The 21,977-nt window shown below is 41.2% G+C and overlaps 2 protein-coding genes across 3 annotated transcripts; one reads left to right on the forward strand and one right to left on the reverse strand.

Moving 5' to 3' along the window:
- Positions 1-1,748: 1,748 nt before the first annotated feature.
- On the forward strand, positions 1,749-6,319 carry LOC110504091 (glutamine amidotransferase-like class 1 domain-containing protein 3, mitochondrial). 2 transcript variants are annotated; one of them, XM_021582915.3, is made up of 5 exons: positions 1,749-1,902; positions 4,738-4,850; positions 5,187-5,358; positions 5,551-5,752; positions 5,846-6,319. In XM_021582915.3, the coding sequence occupies exons 2-5, from the start codon at positions 4,743-4,745 to the stop codon at positions 6,036-6,038; spliced, it is 675 nt and encodes a 224-aa protein (XP_021438590.2). In that variant the 5' UTR covers positions 1,749-1,902; positions 4,738-4,742; the 3' UTR covers positions 6,039-6,319. The 2 variants fall into 2 exon arrangements, with proteins under 2 accessions (XP_021438590.2, XP_036817538.1); XM_036961643.2 differs by having other exon boundaries at positions 1,895-2,078.
- An 8,639-nt stretch (positions 6,320-14,958) lies between these two features.
- LOC110504093 (uncharacterized) lies at positions 14,959-20,817 on the reverse strand. Its single transcript, XM_021582918.3, has 5 exons — positions 20,328-20,817; positions 17,216-17,346; positions 16,159-16,245; positions 15,866-16,030; positions 14,959-15,764 (listed from the first exon to the last, which is right to left on the reverse strand). The coding sequence occupies exons 1-5, from the start codon at positions 20,338-20,340 to the stop codon at positions 15,618-15,620; spliced, it is 543 nt and encodes a 180-aa protein (XP_021438593.2). The 5' UTR covers positions 20,341-20,817; the 3' UTR covers positions 14,959-15,617.
- Between the last annotated feature and the right edge of the window lie 1,160 nt (positions 20,818-21,977).

The raw sequence follows: 21,977 nt of genomic DNA on the forward strand, positions 1-21,977 counted from the left end.
AGTGTTGTAACTAGACATGATCATTCAGAAATCAGACTTTTCACATAGATCTTCCGCCAGAGATCCCAAGGACGCCCACGAAGTTGTAGCCTGATGTTGAATAAGTCAAAATGTCAAAGCTAATCACGTCCTTCTTATCTATGTGAAAATGCTGAAAATGTGAAATTTTGTTATTGTCTTTTAAAGGGGCAACCTGCGATTGCTACATACATTTTTTTTGAGAGAGACAAATAATCATGTTTTTTTGCAAAATGCTATATTTCCACCTCACTCTCAGAAAAATAGGTAGTACTGCTAGGTTTTACACTCTCAAATGTAACAAATAACTACATTTAAAAAATTACAAAATAAATATTTTAAATTGTTTAAAATAATAATAATATTATATTTGACATTTTAGTCATTGAGCAGATGCTCTTATCCAGAGCGACTTACAGTAAGTGCATTCATCTCAAGATTGCTAGGTGAGAAAAGCACATATTGAACAACAGTGGATGTATAGCATTTTGCAAAAAATAAAAAATAAATGTCATACACATCTAAAAATCTATGTGATGGCAAATCTGAAAACGGTAATATTTTAGACACACATGAAGGTACCCATAAGCAATCATTATTGACAAGAAAAACACAAATGTGAAAAGTTGGTGGATATAGCTTTTTGGAAATAAACTCTTCAATTGCAAACAAACACTGTAGGCTATAGCCTCAAAACATGGTCAAAACTATACGTTTTACATAATGGATGATCAGTCCTTGCATCAATAGTACTGTCTATAAATTTGAGGATGGTTACATTTATTTCAGCCCCATCCCGCAGCTGTTTACCAAAACCAAGGAAGGGTGAACACTTTGTTATTGCCCATTTGAGCAGAGAGATGAAACTCATAATGCACCTTGTCTTGGTCATTTATGTATCACAGTTCCACTTCATGGTCATGGAAAGGTAGTCTGACGTGAGACAGATGCACCACATAACATATCATAGGTTGCACAGAAGGAAGCCTGGCATTGACTCTGTGTGGTTGATGTTGTTACAATTTGAAATTCACCTGTGAGAAACACATACACACACACACACACACACACACGCACACACACACACACACACACACACACACACACACACACACACACACACACACACACACACACACACACACACACACACACACACACACACACACACATAGTTTGATAATAAGGCCTGAAAAGCACTGGCCTGTCGTGCAGGTCAGCAGTATTTGTTGGTTGTCCAAATATTAGGGTCACTTGCCCCAAAATGTGAAACTAGTTGTTTGAATGCAAAAATGGCATCATAACTTGTCTGTCTTTAATCAAACAACAGCAAGGAAACAGAAAAATCTGATTTAATGGCCTGCTACATTGTATGCATAACATTTGCAGAGTGAGACCTGTGTAATGATCATGCAGTTTAATTAACTTCTTGATATGCCACAGCTGTCAGGTGGATGGATTATCTTGGCAAAGGATGAATGCTCACTAACAGTGATGTAAACACATCTATGCACACAATTTGAGAGAAATAAACTTTTTGTTGCATATGGAATATTTCTGGGATATTTTATTTCAGTTCGTGAAAAATGAAAAATGGGACCAACCCTTTACATATTACGTTTGTATTTTTGTTCAGCATACAGTGTCTTCATCAATATTGGCACACTGACACCATCCATCCAGTGTCTGATTCTGAGAGAAAAAGAGCAAACAGAGAGGGCAGTAAAGGCAAGTAAGTTTCCCCTTTCCCCTCCCAGCATCACTCAACGCTGCCTTCAAGAGCTCACTGGTCTCCCGTCCCCGCCTCCATGGGAGGGGCCACAGAAGGAGCTTATTAACACGGTAGCGTTCGGAGTGAATAGGAAGACCTACTATTGTAACAAGGTGAGAATAACGTTGTCGATCAATACTGCATTTATGTAGCCTAAGTAAACAGTTTAGCATTAATGTTGTATTTAGAGTTTAATGTAACACAATAGCTGTGGGTATGTGATGACTGGTTCACATCTAACGGCCGATACTGTTTTAGGCCGTTTTAAGACTTATCTCTGCTGTTTGAGGTAACGTTAGTAATATTCCACATGTTAATTAGCTAAAGACTTGCGACGAGACGGATAGGCTACGTGTTACCAAAATAACAGTGCGCTTTCTGTGTTCCGGGTATTATTTTTGCTGCAGTTTTTTTACATAAACACAGAAAGCGCACTGTTTTTTTACATAAAAAAACGTGGTGTGTGTGTGTGTAACCTTTTAATTTAACTTGGCAAGTCAATTAAGAACATTCTTATCTTGGCTAGCAGTTAGGCTAGTTTGCTGCTATGTGGTCTGTTTCTGGTGCATGTATTTCATGGTTCTCGTTTGCTACGACACATGGCTACAACAGTGGCAACGTTGTTTGTTTTCGTAACGTTTAACCCAAAGGCCGGCAGAAGGCGATATTGAGTCGTGTAATGTTTACCATCCAAACGCATTGTAGGGAGCCGTCAATACATTAGTATCCCTTGTGGACCGGCTCGTACCAAAATGCTTCGATTTTCTCATGAACTTTATTTAATGCAGAGGGGGTGCGTACTTTCCTTATGAAACACCATTTTCCACCACTATGCTAATCCCAGATGGTGCGTTCAGCCACTCGGGTTTAAACTCAGACCAGAGCTGTACGACATACTTAATGAGTATATACTATTAGTTAATTTTAGGATACTGTAAACGAACAGTATCCTTTCAGTTGAGTTTACTAAATTAGCTCTTTGCCAGTCTACCTGTCTGTTTGTAAATTCAGAGCGTTTAACACACTGGACGCTCCAGAGTAGGGTTGATTTGAGTGTTGTAACATAACCGGAGTCACGCACCCAATTTAACGTTGGCTAGCTACTTCCAGACACGCATGAGACCACAGACCATTTTACTCGCCCTAGCAGAGCTGTTTAGGCAGTTCTCATGTTGTCCGTTGGTGACTGCAACTGCTGCTGGCAACAATTTAATTACGTTTTGTTTACTGACACCGCCCATATTCAACTGGTGTTGAGCGCTCGTAAATGTAATTATTCTGCGTTTATAGGAGTGTGCTCTGAAATCGGAGTAACATTAGATAGCCAGAGCGAATTTACGAAAGCCCTTGAATGTCGATTGAGAACGCACGACTACACTATTTAGCTAAACTAAGAATTAGTCAATAGACGATGGGTAGTTAGTTAGCCTAGAGTTAATATACTGGCACGTTTGATATATAAGTAGCCAACTAACGTTAGGTGGCTAGCTAACAACAAAGTTACCGGTACTATTGTAAAGCTATGCTATGTGGTTAGTAATTTGTTAGGTATGCTGTCCTTATCAGCCAACACCGTGTAAGGTAACTTATTTGAAAAGTCCTTACTTTATTACATTGCCCAACATTTTCATAAATTTGTCATTCGTTACAGCGCTAAATTTGTATTCGCTCTCTTTATACGTCCGCTGCATATTTTCTTCAAATCTGAAAACTACGTGAAGCCACGTCCATTTACTTATTAAGAATTGCATTACGGGCCCTAAAGTACTGAAATAGTGTCCTCTGCATGTATACTTAATATTTTGGCGAATTTAGTACGACATCCGGGAAATTTTGGCATACTAACTATATCCATACTATGACCAATAAGCATACTATATACTCAACCACGTCACAAATAGTATGAGTATTCGAACACAGCTCAGGGGTTCCGTTTCTTTTAGCGTGCTGCGTTAGCAACATCGCATTAGTGGAAACCAAGACTGTTTTAAAGGCAGACCTGGTTGTAACTAGATATGTTCGAGTCAAATCGGAAAATGTTTGCTAATCCTTAATTTATGCAGCAGGTTAGGATAATTAGGTTATCTTAACCTGTTGTAGGCCTATCTGAACCGTGCTTTAGAATGATCAGTGACCCGATGCTTATCACATATTCTCTGGGGATTCTGTACTTTTCCACCCTCCCTCCACACCTGGCTCTTTACCTGTACCAGGTGTTGTTGACTAGAGGCATTGGTGTGTTGCCTGGACACAGTCCTTTAGAGACTGATGTGGTGATACTCAGGAGGCCAGTGTTTATCATTTGGCACTCACTATAGGTTAAAGCATTCTGCCCACACCCCTACGGAAATGGGATAATGCCATTGTGCTTTATTTTAGAAATAATCATGGTCCTGTTCCAACATCTCCAAGTCATACAGCATTATTAGTGTGTTTTTGCTACCATAAAAGGTGACTGGAGAGAATTTAAGGTGGGTTGTAGCCTCGCAATATGGACGTGTGTGTATCGCGTACGACAGTTTGCTAAATCCCAATTTGTTGCGCATGCAAATCCTAGAATCTCCACATATACCAGAATTTAGTAAGCAATTTACTCTGTCGATAAAGGCGGCCTCAGGCCTTTAAATGTTAGATTCTGCTGCTGGGAGGTCATTCTCACGTCATGCTCACCGGTCTTCGTTGTCCCAAATTGCACCCGATTTCCTATGTAGTGCACTACCATTAAACCAGGGCTCTGGTCAAAAGCAGTGCACTATATTGGGAATAGGGTGCCATTTGGGGACACTGTTGTGTACTTTACCTGACGCACTACCTGACATGCCATGTGATGTGTATTGATGAGAAAACGATAGGTGTTTTGTGATGGGTACAATCTAGAATTCAGTTTAATCTATCTGCTTGTTGTGCATCACTGTCTCCATACTGTAATTCTTGTCTGTCTGTTGCAGGAGTCATGGTAAAGTGCATAGCCATAGTTCTGTCAGGGTGTGGGGTCTACGATGGGACAGAGATCCACGAGGCGTCTGCTGTGCTGGTCCACCTCAGCAGGGCTGGAGCTAAGGTAAGGACTCTTTAACGTTTCTATGGGTAGTTCAAACTCAAGCTTCTCATGCTAACATTCTGACTGTAGAAGCCCAATCTATAGTTAGATTCCTGTGACAACTTCAGACATCCTCTAGTCTAGAAAGTGGTGCAGAGTTGGCATTGACGTTCATGCTATCAATCTATATGCCTCTGACTGCTCCTTTTACTGCTGTACTTCTAATCGTAGTCTCCCCCTGAGTGCTTGTTGTTGGGAATGCAGGTTCCAATCTCATTAGCATGGACACTACTGACACTCCTTCTGGCCTGTACTGTAGATGTACAGTATTGACAGTCTAAACCCTCATCACCTCAGGTCCAGATGTTTGCCCCTGACGTGGATCAGATGCATGTGGTGAACCACTGCGAGGGGAAACCCACGGCGGAGAAACGCAACGTCCTGCAGGAGAGCGCTCGTATCGCCCGCGGTGATGTGTCAGACCTTACCAAACTGGACATTACCGCTTTTGACGCCCTCGTCATCCCAGGTAAGCATTACTCCTTAATTTATACCTTTATCATTATGTACCTCAATCACTATCACTCCATCATATACCTCCGGCACTATCATTCTTCCATTATCATCAGCATACAACCCTTACTCACCCTTTACCTTTCCAGGACCAGGGCTGGTTTCCACTGCTCTCTACTGTGCTCAACCCAACTGTTGTGTCCTATAGGTGGTTTTGGTGTGGCCAAGAACCTGTGTGACTGGGCTGTGAAGGGGAAGGAGTACACAGTTCAGCCCCAGGTAGAGAAGCTGATTAAGGGGTTCCACGGAGTAGGCAAGCCCCTGGCTATGTGCTGCATCTCCCCTGTCCTAGCTGCTAGGGCCCTGCCGGGATGTGAGATCACTGTGGGACAGGACAGCGAGTGTGAGAGGTGGGTTACTGTGTGTGTGTGTACAGTATGTCTGTTTGAATGTAAGAGGTATGTGTTTTTAGCCCCTGCTGTTCTTCTCCCTCCCACCACTAGATGGCCCTATGCCCAGACGGCAACCACCATGACTGAGCTGGGCTGTAAACACGTGAATAAGAATGTGGGGGAGGTGCACGTCGACGTAAAGAACAAGCTGGTCACCACCTCTGCCTTCATGTGTAACGCTCCAATACACGAGGTGTTTGATGGGGTGGGTGTCATGGTTACAGAGCTGCTCAAACTGACCTAGAAAGTCTGGGAATCAGACTGCTGATTTTGTTTTTGTCCCAAATGGCACCCTATTCCCTTGTAGTGCTTATGGGCCCTGATCAAAAGAAGTGCACTGTATAGGATGTCATTTAGGACACTCTTAGAATCATGTTTGTTTTCCAGGAGACTATCCTGATCTGATTTTACTACAGTGTCACTTACAGGATTGTTTAAGAAGCTGAAACAGACATCAGAAGCTACATGTTTCTGTTGCACCATATGTACTGTGATCAAAATTGTAATAAAAGTGATGTAAAATAATCAATTCTGGAATTAATGACTTATCATTAGGGGTTCAAGCAGCGCCGTGGGGTGAAATCCAATTTGTATGTGTTTTATTATTAGTGGTTCAGCAGCGATGCTTGTGCATCCTTATTTCGATGCCAAACTTCCACTGGTGTGTGTGTGGCCAAAGAGCTCTATTTTCATGTCATCCAACTAATTTAAACTGCCGTTTGCTAAATGGCACTTGGATTGAAACCCATGACCCATATGGTCAAATTATATGCACACCAGTGGTGGGTTTGGCGTTGAAATAAGGATGCATGAGCAGAAAATAACCCCATACCTACCGTGAAATGTGATGGGGATATTTTGCGTCCACTGGAATCGGATATTTCAAGACACATTTCAAACCACCTTTGTAGGTGTGCTATTTTGTTTTTCGCATTGTTTGTAATTTTATTTTGTAGTTGTTGCTAATGTCTCTTTATGACTGAAATGGCTTCTGGTTATCAGAACAGCGACTTCACCTTGAACTAGACAGATGTTTTTCTTTGAATCCAACGCAAAGGATATACAGTGCCTTGCGAAAGTATTCGGCCCCCTTGAACTTTGCGACCTTTTGCCACATTTCAGGCTTCAAACAAAGATATAAAACTATTTTTTTGTGAAGAATCAACAAGCGGGACACAATCATGAAGTGGAACGACATTTATTGGATATTTCAAACTTTTTTTAACAAATCAAAAACTGAAATTGGGCGTGCAAAATTATTCAGCCCCCTTAAGTTAATACTTTGTAGCGCCACCTTTTACAGCTGTAAGTCGCTTGGGGTATGTCTATCAGTTTTGCACATCGAGAGACTGACATTTTTTCCCATTCCTCCTTGCAAAACAGCTCGAGCTCAGTGAGGTTGGATGGAGAGCATTTGTGAACAGCAGTTTTCAGTTCTTTCCACAGATTCTCGATTGGATTCAGGTCTGGACTTTGACTTGGCCATTCTAACACCTGGATATGTTTATTTTTGAACCATTCCATTGTAGATTTTGCTTTATGTTTTGGATCATTGTCTTGTTGGAAGACAAATCTCCGTCCCAGTCTCAGGTCTTTTGCAGACTCCATCAGGTTCTCTTCCAGAATGGTCCTGTATTTGGCTCCATCCAACTTCCCATCAATTTTAACCATCTTCCCTGTCCCTGCTGAAGAAAAGCAGGCCCAAACATGATGCTGCCACCACCATGTTTGACAGTGGTGATGTGTGTTCAGGGTGATGAGCTGTGTTGCTTTTACGCCAAACATAACGTTTTGCATTGTTGCCAAAAAGTTCATTTTTGGTTTCAACTGACCAGAGCACCTTCTTCCACATGTTTGTGTCTCCCAGGTGGCTTGTGGCAAACTTTAAACAACACTTTTTTATGGATATCTTTAAGAAATGGCTTTCTTCTTGCCACTCTTCCATAAAGGCCAGATTTGTGCAATATACGACTGATTGTTGTCCTATGGACAGAGTCTCCCACCTCAGCTGTAGATCTCTGCAGTTCATCCAGAGTGATCATGGGCCTCTTGGCTGCATCTCTGATCAGTCTTCTCCTTGTATGAGCTGAAAGTTTAGAGGGACGGCCAGGTCTTGGTAGATTTGCAGTGGTCTGATACTCCTTCCACTTCAATATTATCGCTTGCACAGTGCTCTTTGGGATGTTTAAAGCTTGGGAAATATTTTTGTATCCAAATCTGGCTTTAAACTTCCTCACAACAGTATCTCGGAACTGCCTGGTGTGTTCCTTGTTCTTCATGATGCTCTCTGCGCTTTTAACGGACCTCTGAGACTATCACAGTGCAGGTGCATTTATACGGAGACTTGATTACACACAGGTGGATTGTATTTGTCATCATTAGTCATTTAGGTCAACATTGGATCATTCAGAGATCCTCACTGAACTTCTGGAGAGTTTGCTGCACTGAAAGTAAAGGGGCTGAATAATTTAGCACGCCCAATTTTTCAGTTTTTGATTTGTTAAAGTTTGAAATATCCGATAAATGTCATTCCACTTCATGATTGTGTCCCACTTGTTGTTGATTCTTCACAAAAAATAGTTTTTTTATATCTTTATGTTTGAAGCCTGAAATGTGGCAAAAGGTTGCAAAGTTCAAGGGGGCCGAATACTTTCGCAAGGCACTGTACTGCATCTCAGACCAGGCCCAAATCCTTGTCAATCGCGTGAAGAAAGGATGGGGAACTCTAGCGGTCGGCGATCAGAATGCCTTGTGAGAATTTGTCGGCAAGTGTGTAACCCGCCTTTACCATCTATTCTTTTGGCCAGCGTGCAATCACTGGAAAATAAACTGGATCTCCATTTGATACTATCTTACAAACGGGACATTAATTAAAAACAATTGTTTCACCAAGTCGTGGCTGAACGACGACACTAATATATAGTTGTATGGGTTTTCCGTGCATCGGGAGGACAGAACATCCACATCTGGTAAGACAAGGGGTGGTGGAGTGTCTATTTTGTCATCCGCTGGTGCGCGATGTCTAATGAAGTCTCGAGGTATTGCTCACCCGAGGTAGAGTACCTCATGATAAGCTGTAGACCACATAATCTACCAAGAGTTGTCATCTATATTTTTCATAGCAGTTTCTTTACAACCACAAAGCGATGCTGGCACTAAGTCCACACTCAACGAGCTGTATAAGGCCATAAGCAAACAAGAAAATCCTCATTGAGAGTCGGCACTCCTAGTGTCCAGGGACTTTAATGCAGGCAAACTTAAATATGTTTGACCTCATTTCTACCAGCATGTCACATGTGCAACCAGAGGGGAGAAAAACCACCTTTTTACTCCACACACAGATGCTTACAAAGCTTTCCCTCGCCCTACATTTGGCAAATCTGAGCATAATTATATCCTCCTGATTCCTGCTTACAAGCTAAAACTAAAGCAGCAATTACCAGTGACTTGCTCAATACGGAAGTGGTCAGATGGAAGTAGTCGGAAGTGGATGCCACGCTACAGGACTGGAATATGTTCTGGGATTCATCCAATGGCAATGAGTATACAACCTGAATCCTACTACACTGGCTCTGACACTCGTCACACCGACGGGGCTCGCAAACTATTAGACTACAAAGGGAAACCCAGCCGTTAATAACGTTCCACTCATGAGGCCACTAGGACATTTGACTGCAGGAAAAGGCAATAAATCTTAAAGCACTTGGGTTGCTGCATCTGAACATTAGTAGCTTATTTCCTAAATAGAATTACATAGATCTGGGCTATACAAATAAATGTGTACATTCTGGTATTGACTGAAATGTGGATCTCGAGTGACATTTTGGACAATTAATATTGAAGGGTATGTGTTCAGAGCTGACAGGGTAGAGGTGGTGGAGTGGCCATTTTTATTTAAAAAAATATTTATCTGTCTGTACTAAAATCCATGTCCCTTGTCAAAAAAAATGTGAGCCTTTAAGCCTTTGTCTGTGGAAAATGTATCCATAACTTTTGGCTAATCTTCGTGCATTTGAGGAGTTAACTAGTTGTCTTCTCTTACTAAATCAGAATTTATTATCCTGGGTGACCTAAATTATGATTGGGAAATGTAGGCTTCAGACAATCTAAAAGACGTGTAAAGATCCTTCAAAGTTGACTCTTATTGATCTTATTCTAGTGAATACACCAGAGAAATATGTTTCTATTGGTGTCTCCACCCAATATATTAGTGACCATGGCCCAGTTTGTGTTAGATGTGAGAATACAAAAATGTAAGCCTGTGTCAACACTAAAATAAACTTTAAAAACGTCAGTGAACAGGCTTTTTTTACATGATCTTTATTTTAGTGACCTTGATTGGTTTTAAACTATCCCTAAACCTGATTTAGCATTGAGCCTTTTTTCAGATGTCTTCAATACTATTGTGGATAATAAATATGGGTTAAGGTTAGATCGTATGCCTGAAATTATCAGAAGTCATTCATAAAATATATGATCTTTGGGTCAAGGCCAGGAACACAGGCTTAGGCCCGGACAGGCAAGCTTTTAAGCAACTGAGGAATCATTGTGTAAGACAAATCAGAAGTTTGTATGTAACCGCTATTTTGGATTGTAATGGGAACCCGCTAAATTCTGGAAAACTGTCAAATACCTCAAGGGTTCTACTTCCTCCTCCCTGCCACAACAAATTCATTCAGACACTGGCCTCATTACAGAAAAAAATGTAATCATTGATGCATTTAATCGCCATTTTATTTCAACTGGCTTTCTCTTTGAAATAACTTCTAACACAATTCACAATGATATTGGGTTGGATGCTAAATTATCAGACAATTGATAGTCAAAACTTTTCTTTCAGGCTATTTACAGAAAAATAAGTCTTGAATGCTTTACTAGCAATAGACAACAAGAAATCCAAAGGGTCTGACCAATTGGATCCCGGTCTGCTTAGGTGTGGAAAACCCATCAATGTTGGCTTAATAACCCTAGTAAATGTACAACTTTGCTCTTTTTTAATCTGAGAAATGTATTTTGAATGTTAACCATTAGGGCCTGGGCATAGCACTATTACAGCAACCACATCAGTTGTTAATTATCTAGGCAATCATTTAAATACACAAATGAAATGGACCTGTCAAAAGCTTTTAAAACTGTTGATCATGCTATTTTATTGAATAAATTGTCCTCGATAGGCCTGAGCTTTGACACCTGTTCATGGTTTAATGATTTTCTTAGTGACCGAACTCTGACCATCGTGATTGATGGGGTTAAGTCTGCATTTCTTGATGTACATAAATGTGTACAACCGGGGTCAATTTTGGGACCTGTTCTCTTCACTATTTAAATAAAAACTATTGGTCAGGCTGTTAAAAATTAAAAACTTCATCTATATGCAGATGATACTATTATGTACAATTGAAGTCTGAAGTTTACATACACCTGAGCCAAATACATTTAAACTCAGATTTGAACAATTCTTGACATTTAATCCTAGTAAAAATTCCCTGTCTTAGGTCAGTTAGGATCACCACTTTATTTTAAGAATGTGAAATGTCAGAATAATAGTAGAGACAATGATTTATTTCAGCTTTTATTTCTTTCATCACATTCCCAGTGGGTCAGAAGTTTACATACACTCAAATAGTATTTGGTAGCATTGCCTTTAAATTGTTTATCTTGGGTCAAACATTTTGGGTAGCCTTCCACAAGCTTCCCACAATAAGTTGGGTGAATTTTGGCCCATTCCTCCTGGCAGAGCTGGTGTAACTGAGTCAGGTTTGTTGGCCTCCTTGCTCGCACATGCTTTTTCAGTTCTGCCCACACATTTTCTATAGGATTGAGGTCAGGGCTTTGTGATGGCCACTCCAATACCTTGGCTTTGTTGTCCTTAAGCCATTTTGCCACAACTTTGGAAGTATGCTTGGGGTCATTGTCCATTTGGATGACCCATTTGCGACCAAGCTTTAACTTCTTGACTGATGTCTTGAGATGTTGCTTCAATATATCCACATGATTTTCTCTCCTCGTGATGCCCTCTATTTTGTGAAGTGCACCAGCCCCTCCTGCAGCAAAGCACCCCCACAACATGATGCTGCCATGATGCTGGTGTTCTTCGGCTTGCAAGCCTCCCCCTTTTTCCTCATTATGGCCAAACAGTTATATTTTTGTTTCATCAGACCAGTGGACATTTCTCCAAAAAGTACGATCTTTGTCGCCATGTGCAGTTGCAAACCGTAGTCTGGCTTTTTAAAGGCGGTTTGGAGCAGTGTCTCGTTTCTTGCTAAGCGGCCTTTCAGGTTATGTCGATATAGGACTTGTTTTACTGTGGATATAGATAATTTTGTTTCCGTTTCCTCCAACATCTTCACAAGGTCCTTTGCTGTTGTTCTGGGATTGATTTGCACTTTCGCACCAAAGTACGGTAATCTCTAGGAAACAGAACGTGTCTCCTTCCTGAGCGGTTTGACGGCTGCGTGGTCCCATGGTGTTTATACTTGCGTACAGATGAACGTGGTACCTTCAGGCGTTTAGAAATTGCTCCCAAGGAAGAACCAGACTTGTGGAGGTCTACAATTTTTTTTTCTGAGGTCTTGGCTGATTTATTTAGATTTTCCCATTATGTCAAGCCAAGAGGCACTGAGTTTGAAGGTAGGCCTTGAAATACATCAACAGGAACAACCACCAATTGATTCAAATTATGTTAAGAAGCTTCTAAAGCCATGACATCATTTTCTGGAATTTTCCAAGCTGTTTTAGGCACAGTCAACGTAGTGTATGTAAACTTCTGACGCACTGGAATTGTGATACAGTGAAATAATCTGTATAAACAATTGTTGGAAAAATTACGTGTGTCATGCACGAAGTAGATGTCCTAACCAACTTACCAGAACTATAGTTTGTTAACAAGAAATGTGTAGAGTGGTTGAAAAACAACTTTTAATGACTCCAACCTAAGTGTATGTAAACTTCTGACTTCAACTGTATGCTATTAACCCGACTGTTGATCTGGCTGTGTCAGAACTACAGTTAGATTTGATAGCTATGCAGGAATCCCTTGCTGATTTAAAATGTGTGCTTAATACAGGCAAAATGAAATACATGTTGTTTTTAAACTCTCATAAGAATGTTTCAGATTAACTACATGTCTCTCATTAGATTTTGCTCCAATCAAACGTGTTCCCATATATAAATACTTACGCACATGGATTTGATTTGATGTTTAAAAAACATAGATAGATATCTTACCAACGGGACACTAAAAACTGTGATATCTTATGTTTCACCAAGTCGTGGCTGAACAACGAAATGAATAACATACAGCTGGAGGGTTATACACTGCGTCGGCAGGACAGCAGCTTCTGGTAAGACGGGGTGGCGGTCTACCTATATTTGTAGACAACAGCTGGTGCACTATATCTAAGGAAGTCTCGAGGTTTCAGTCTCCCCCTCAGGAGACTGAAAAGATTTGGCATGGGTCCTCAGATCCTCAAAAGGATCTACAGCTGCACCATCGAGAGCATCCTGACGGGTTGCATCACTGCCTGGTATGGCAACTGCTCGGCTTCCGACCACAATGCACTACAGAGAGTAGTGCGTACAGCCCAGTACATCACTGCTTCCTGCCATCCAGGACCTCTATACCAGGAGGTGTCAGAAGATACCCTATACATTGTCAAAGACTACAGCCATCCTAGTCATAGACTGTTCACTCTGCAACCGCACGGGAAGCTGTACCGGAGCGCCAAGTCTAGGTCCAAGAGGCTTTTAAACAGCTTTTACCCCCAAGCCATAAGACTGCTGAACATCTAATCAAATGGCTACCCAGACTATATGTATTGCCCCCCCCCCCCCCTCTCTTTAACGCTTCTGCGAGTCTCTGTTATCTATGCATAGTCACTTTAATAACTCTACCTACATGTACATATTACCTCAATTACCTCGACTAACCGGTGCCCCGCACATTCACTCTGTACCGGTACTACCTGTATATGGCCTCGCTATTGTTATTTTACTGCTGCTCTTTAATTACTTGTTACTTTTATTTCTTACTTTTTTAGGTATTTTTCTTAAAACTGCATTGTTGGTTAAGGGCTTGTAAGTAAGCATTTCACTGTAAGGTCTACTACACCTGTTTTAGTCGGCGCATGTGACAAATAAAATGTGATTTGATTTGTTGAGCTGGTTAAGAAGCTAAGATTTAAAGTGATATTTTTCTATAGAAACAGATCATGCCTGACTAAGCAGTAGGAAGCAGATTATTCAGTCATGATTTTTCTGTTCTTGATTATGGCGATATTATTTATTAAAGTGCAGCTGCTACTACTCTTAAACCTTTAGATGCCATTTACCATAGTGCTCTTTGTTTTGTTACCTGTAACAGTTTTGATAGTCATCACTGCATCCTGTATCTAAAGGTTGTCTGGACTTTGTAGACCTGTACATTTCTACATTACTCCCTTTTTGTTTACAAGTGTCACACCCTGACCATAGTTTACTTTGTATATTTCTATGTTGTGGTTGGTCAGGGTGTGATCTGAGTGGGCATTCTATGTTTCATGTCTAGTTTGTCTAGTTCTATGTTCGGCCTGATATGGTTCTCAATCAGAGGCAGGTGTTCGTCATTGTCTCTGATTGGGAACCATATTTAGGTAGCCTGGGTTTCACTGTGTGTTTGTGGGTGATTGTTCCTGTTTTTGTGTTTGCACCAAACAGGGCTGTTTTGAGTTCTCACGTTTCTTGTTTTTTCGTTAGTTTGTTCATGTATAGTGTCGTCAATAAATTACAATGAACAACCACCACGCTGCGCTTTGGTCCGCCTCTACTTCACAAGAGGAGAATCGTTACAACAAGGGCCTACTTCATAAACTTCTGTCTTGCCTAACCTACTTCATAAACTTCTGTCTTGCCTAACCTACTTCATAAACTTCTGTCTTGCCTAACCTACTTCATAAACTTCTGTCTTGCCTAACCTTGCTGTTGAAGTATAGACACCTGAGTTGCCTAACCTGTTAACAGGATTGGTTAACTCTTGAGGTTCCTCGGGTCTCCACGAGCAAGATAAATCTGCTTTTTAGTTTTAATGCACCTTATTACTGGAACAAAATTCAAAATACATTTCATCTTGATGTTCTGGTGCCGTTCTGGTAATTTAAAGCATTGATATGACATAGTCCAAAATGTTGTTTTTTTGTTGACAAGGACACTTTAATATCAATCATATACACAGAGAGGCTACATATAGAATTCAACAAACTCTTTCTCCCTCTTGACATTTTCATTGTCATCTGGCTCAACTTTTTCCAAACCACTCATTCTTCAAAAGTATGCCTTTTTACAAATATTCCTCTTCCATTCTTCCAACCAGTGCAGTAATCCATTTTAACCAACTATACTTCCACCGTGGATGTTTCTTTCCCTCCTGACATGGCTGGGAAAATCTATGCATGTTAGGCTACCTTTACTCTGTTGATATTCCCATTTGAAAATACTGTTGATAGTCTTCTTCCAATTTGGCACAGAGGCACTTTAAAGTCAGGGAAAAGTCTTTAGAATTGTCTTATCTAATAAGAGCATAGGTTCAGTCTCTTTGGTCTTGGTCTTGCTCTCTCTGATAGTGCCTGCTTTTGATAGTAGCCATTTGTAGCCTACTCAGATCCCAACTACTCCTCAACAGGTACAACACCATGTCATACTGTATATGACCAGAAGAGGGTAATGTAACTCCATTAATAAATACAGGTGGCAGCAAAACACTGCCATGTAGTACAGACAGCCTCTACCAGGGAATTCATCCAGTTCAGCGTTGATAATACTGGAGAGGGATAGAAGAAATCCCAGGTTATCATCTCTGGTCCAGACAGCTGTCTCTGAGGTCCAGGGAGAGCCACTCCAGCTTCCCCCGGAGCAGCCTGCCGTACAGCTGCAGCACCTGGGTCAGACTCCGGCTCTGCTGGCTGGGACAGCCTGGGATTGGATCTGTCAAGTCACCCTGTGGACCAACAGACACACAGTCAAGTGTTTGTGAGGGGAGAGAGAAAGAGAGGGCTGGAAATAATTAAAGTGGGTGTGTGCGTGCGTGTGTCGTCTCACCTTGATGTCCAGTTTGGTGACTATGTGCAGGTAGTTTGTGATTCCATGCTCAAGTCTCTCCAGCAAAGATGACTGACAGCTGAGTTTGGTCTCTTTCCTCACTCTCCCTACACCGTCCAACAACAATCCCAGAGCCCCTCTCACCTCAGCACGCTTCTGCTGTAGCTAAGGACACACATACACACACATACACACACACAGACAGAGAAACACACAATCAAATTGCAACTTGGACTTTATGTGTTATAGAGCGTTATACTGTAGATGTAAGTGTTATAGAGAGAAACGCTTACAGATTTGTGATCCCAGGATGCCTTTAGAATCCTGACACAGGGTATCTGAAGGGAGGAGGGGAGTTGGTCTGAACCACTACAGTCAACCTGGATGGATTAAAGAAACATATTTACAAAAATATAATGTGAAGTAAAGTGTTGGTTCCATGTTTCATGAGCTGAAATAAAAGATCCCAGAAATCTTCCATACTCACAAAAAGCTTGTTTCAAATTTGAGTGAGCATTTTTCCGCCAAGATAATACACCCACCTGACAGGTGTGGCATATCAAGAAGCTGATTAAACAGCATGATCATTATGCAGGTGCACCTTGTACTGGGGACAATAAAAGGTCACTAAAATGTGAAGTTTTGTCACACAACACAATGCCACAGATGTCTCCATTTTTTAGGGAGCATGCAATTGGAATGCTGACTGCAAGAATGTCCACCAGAGCTATTGACAGATAATTTAATGTTAATTTCTCTACCATAAGCCGCCTCCAACGTTTTTTGACAGTAAGTCCAACCGGACTCACAACTACAGACCATGTGTATGGTGTCGTGTGGGCTTGTGGTTTGCTGATGTCAACGCTGTGAACAGAGTGTCCCATGGTGGACGTGGGGTTATGGTTGGGCAGGCAAAAGCTATGGACAACGAACCCAATTGCATTTTATCGGTGTCAATTTGAATGCACAAAAACACTGTGACGAGATCCTGAGGCCCATTGTAAGGCCCATTTTTTTAAGGTAATGTATCTGTGACCTATTAAAACAAAGAGAGTCGAACACTCCATATGTATAACCTCCCAGTAACCTCCCAGTAACACCAACGTTTCGACATCACTGTGCCTTCTTCAGGGTGAAGTATCTGTGACCAACAGATGCATATCTGTATTCCCAGTAAGGTGAAATCCTTTCATAAGGACCACATTCATTCATTTAAATATCAACTGTAACTCAGTCAAATCTTTGAAATTGTTGCATGTTGCATTTATATTTTTGTTCAGTGTACATAAAACAGATAAGATAGACACAATGTGTGGATTTCTGTGTGATTGCCAAGTTTCTCTCTCTCACCATGGAAACCTCCAGGTCCTTCACGTTGTTCATGTTTCTCCGGGCGTGTGCGTTGCACACAAAGTCGATTGGTCTCGTCTTGGCATTGGGTACCTCAAAAGAAACCACGCACAACAGCAGGAGCAGAATTCCTAAAGGAGTGAAGAGCAGATATTACTTAGACGCTGGGATTACAATGGTGAATGTGTCCCACACTACAATCAAGATAGCATATATTCCTAGACCAGTTCAGTGGCTCTAAAAGAGGCAGATTTGACCAGATTTACACAATCTGTTTCCACCTAATGTCTCTATTACATGGGGTGTTTTTTGGACACTTCTTGGCAACTTCTTCAACACAGGAGCCAAGCCAAGTGTTGTCTCACACTGTTTCTTAAGAAAAAAGACAGTTTTATTATTACAGTCCATCGATTACCCAACACTCTGGTGAACTGAATGGATCGTTCTTGCTTCAATAAGTTCTCCTCAATAATAAAAAGCATGCCAAGTTAAATTTTCTGATATCCCTGTGGAAAGTTTATAATTATATTGGTCTGAACATCATATTTCCATGTAAGACCTTAAAACGATAGGCTCATACCACAAAATCAGCCCAAAATAATGACATTGCATTAGGAAAGTATTCAGACTTCTTTACTTTTTCAACATTTTGTTTTTTCTCATCAATCTACACACAATACCCCATAATGCCAAAGCAAAAACAGGTTAAGAAATTGTAACAAATGCATTAAAATAAAACAGAAATACCCGAGTATTCAGACCTTTTGCTATGAGACTTGCAATTGAGATCAGGTGCATCCTGTTTCCATTGATCATCCTTGAGATGATTCTACAACTTTATTGGAGTCCACCAATCAATTCAATTGATTGGACATGATTTGGAAAGGCACCCACCTGTCTATATAATGTCCCACAGTTGACAGTGCATGTCAAAGCAAAAGCCAAGCCATGAGGTCAAAGGAATTGTCCAAAGAGCCTCCGAGACAGGATTGTGTCAGGGCACAGATCTGGGGAAGGGTACCAAAACATTTCTGCAGCATTGAAGGCCCCCAGGAACACAGTGGCCTCCATCATTCTTAAATGGAAGAAGTTTGGAACCACGAAGACTGCCAAACCATCAAACTGAGCAATTGGGGGAGAAGGGCCTTGGTCAGGGAGAACCCGATGGTCATTCTGAATGAGTTCCAGAGTTCCTCTGTGGAGATGGGAGAAACTTCCCAAAGGACAACCATCTCTGCAGCATTTCACCAATCAGGCCTTTATGGTAGAGTGGCCAGAGGGAAGCGACTCCTCAGTTAAAGGCACATGACAGCCCGCTTGGAGTTTGCCAAAAGGCACCTAAACACTTTTAGAACATGAGAAACAAGAAAACAAGATTATCTGGTCTGATGAAACCAAGATTGAACTCTTTGGCCTGACGCCAGGTGTCACATCTGGAGGAAACCTGGCACCTCCCTACGGTGAAGCATGGTGTTGGCAACATCATGCTGTGGGATGTTTTTCAGCGGCAAGGACTGGGAGACTAGTCAGGTTTGAGGGAAAGATGAACGGAGCAAAGTACACAGAGATCTTTGATGAAAACCTGCTCCAGAGCCCTCAGGACCTCAGACTGGGGCCAAGGTCCACCTTCCAACGGGACAATGACCCTAAGCACACAGCCAAGACAACACAGGAGTGGCTTCGGGACAAGTCTCTGAATGTCCTTGAGTGGCCCAGCCAGAGCCCGGACTTGAACCCGATCGAACATCTCTGGAGAGACCTGAAAATAGCTGTGCAGCGAAGCTCCTCATCCAACCTGACAGAGCTTGAGAGGATCTGCAGAGAAGAATGGGAGAAACTCCCCAAATACAGGTGTGCCAAGCTTGTAGCATCATACCCAAGAAGACTCCAGCTGTAATCACTGCCAAAGGTGCTTCAACAAAGTACTGAGTAAAGGGTCTGAATATGTATGTAAATGTGATATTTCAGTAGAACATTTTTAAGACATTTGCCAAAATAAAAATAAAAAATGTGTTTGCTTTGTCATTATGGGGTATTGTGTGTAGATTTGGAGGGGGGGATTTAATCAATTTTAGAATAAGGTTGTAACATAACAAAATGTGGAAAAAGTAAAGGTGTCTGAATACCTCCCGAAATCAGTATATAACGAATAGGATATTTACTATTAAAGTGAAAGCATATATTTTTCTTAAAAATGGCTATTGTTTTGCACAAACAAAAGAGCATCAATCACATACCTAAAATATGTATTGGGGTACATTTTAAAAGATACTTTACTGAAGAGCTCAGTGACTTTCAACGTGGCACCATCATAGGATGCCACCTTTCCAACAAGTCAGTTCGTCAAATTTCTGCCCTGCTAGAGCTGCCCCGGTCAACAGTAAGTGCTGTTGTTGTGAAGTGGAAACGTCAAGGAGCAACAACGGCTCAGCTGCGAAGTGGCACAGCACGTAAAAATCATCTGTCCTCGGTTGCAACACTCACTTCCGAGTTCCAAAGTGCCTCTGGAAGCAACGTCAGCACAATAACTGTTCGTTGGGAGCTCCATGAAATGGGTTTCCATGGCTGAGTAGATGCACACAAGCCTTAGATCACCATGCGCAATGCCAAGCGTTGGCTGGAGTGGTGTAAAGCTTGCCGCCATTGGACTGTGGAGCAGTGGAAATGCGTTCTCTGTTGTGATGAATCTCGCTTCACCTTCTAGCAGTCTGACGGATGAATCTGGGTTTGACGGGTGCCAGGAGAAAGTTACCTGCCCCAATGCATATTGTAAAGTTTGGTAAAGTCTGGTGGAATAGGAATAATGTTCTGGGGCTGTTTTTCATGGTTCGGGCTAGGCCCCCAACAAAGTCTTAAAGAAACGCATTTCAATGAATAATGCACATAGTTACCATTTGTATGTCACATTTTATGTTAGTGTATCACATTGCCAGAAAGGGTAAAATTATCACTATTCATCAATCTATACTTATTCTACTAAAATATCACTTGAGGGGTCTAATAAACCACGCTGATAACTGATCGATTAAACAAACACATAAATAATTCACATTGCATGTGTATTCGTATAGTATGATGATAGCACTACTGCAATGCGCATTTGGATACCCACTGCTTAAAGCCATAGCCCGCTCCTGTGCGCATGACGCCCCTCAATCAAGGCCTTTTCTTCCATGGTGCTCGTCCCCGTGTTCCATTTATTCCAGGAGGGATATCATAGGAGTTCGCGACACCGTTATATAGGTTTAAAGTCACTTATAGTCACCAAATCCCACTTTGCGTCTGCCTTCTTGAGCTGTTTATCCTAGGCGTGTACCTCTGGAAACCTGTTTTGTTTGGTGAGTTTTTTTTGTTTGTTGTGCCAACAATTGGACCTAATGTGCGGAAATGTTTATGATTCCTGAAATGTAGCAATCCGTAAATTCACATGCCCATGAAACGTATAATATCCAGTGAGCGAGTGACGATAACCTAGACTAACTTTTGATTAATATATATTTTTTTAAAGTAGAAGGTTGGAAAAAATAAACGACCAATTTAATCGAATCCAACTCACATGCGTTTTAGGCAACCGCAAAAAATGTGGACTGAACGTCATATTTGATTTACCCTGGCGTTAATGTTTGACAGCTGGCCATCCTCCTGTCAACCGTGTGCACATAAACGGTACAACTCTCCCAAAAGCAGTATGAAATGAGATACGTGCACGGGAAAACAAATCTGAATGGAACAAGACAAACCGGTATGTTTCTTCTTTTATTTTTTTTGCTCAAAGTAAAATATAAAATAATATGATTCTGTTCATAATCTCTTATTTCCTATATTGCCATTATCCCTTTGAGTAGGCCTAGGCAACCTCCATTTCTTTTCATGAGTCAATAGATAATCTAATCACTAGAATATTGATAATGTACCTGGATGTATAGAGGCTATTGCCTAATCTACAACACCGGATTTTGCTTGCTAAAAAATGGCCTTTGGACATTGTGCTGGTTTGGTGAACACTATGTACTCTCATTCACCCCACTCCAACTCCTGCCACACACACTGTGAATTATGCTGATATCAAGATTAGATTAAAAATCAGTGTTTGGTGGTTAAAGTAAAAGGCACTAGTGGCGAGATAAGACCCCTACCTCTACCCAGCCACAGCAGTCCTCCTATAATAACCAGTCTGGAGACACATTCATTCAAGGGTTTTTCTTTATTTTTTCAAAAACTATTTTCTACATTGTAGAATAATAGTGAAGATATCAAAACTATGACATAAAACATGGAATCAAGTAGTAACCAAAAAAGTGTTAAACAAATAAAAATATGTTATATTCTTCAAAGTAGCCACCCTTTGCCTTGATGACAGCTTTACACACTCTTGGCATTGTCTCAACCAGCTTCATGAGGAATGCTTTTCCAACAGTCTTGAAGGAGTTCCCACATATGCTGAGCAATTTCTAAGGCTGGTAACTTTTTAATGAACTTATCCTCTGCAGCGGAGGTAACTCTGGGTCTTCCTTTCTTGTAGCGGTCCTCATGAGAGCCAATTTCATCATAGTGCATGGTGGTTTTTGCGACGACACTTGAAGAAACTTTCAAACTTCTTGACATTTTCCGGATTGACTGACCGTCATGTCTTAAAGTAATGAATGATGGACTGTCGTTTCTCTTTGCTTATTTGAGCTGTTCTTGCCATAATATGAACTTGGTATTTTACCAAATAGGGCTATCTTCTATGTACCACCCCTATCTAGTCACTACACAACTG

This window comes from Oncorhynchus mykiss, chromosome 24, assembly GCF_057628025.1.
Source record: "Oncorhynchus mykiss isolate SJ-2025 chromosome 24, ASM5762802v1, whole genome shotgun sequence".
Classification (NCBI taxonomy): domain Eukaryota; kingdom Metazoa; phylum Chordata; class Actinopteri; order Salmoniformes; family Salmonidae; genus Oncorhynchus; species Oncorhynchus mykiss.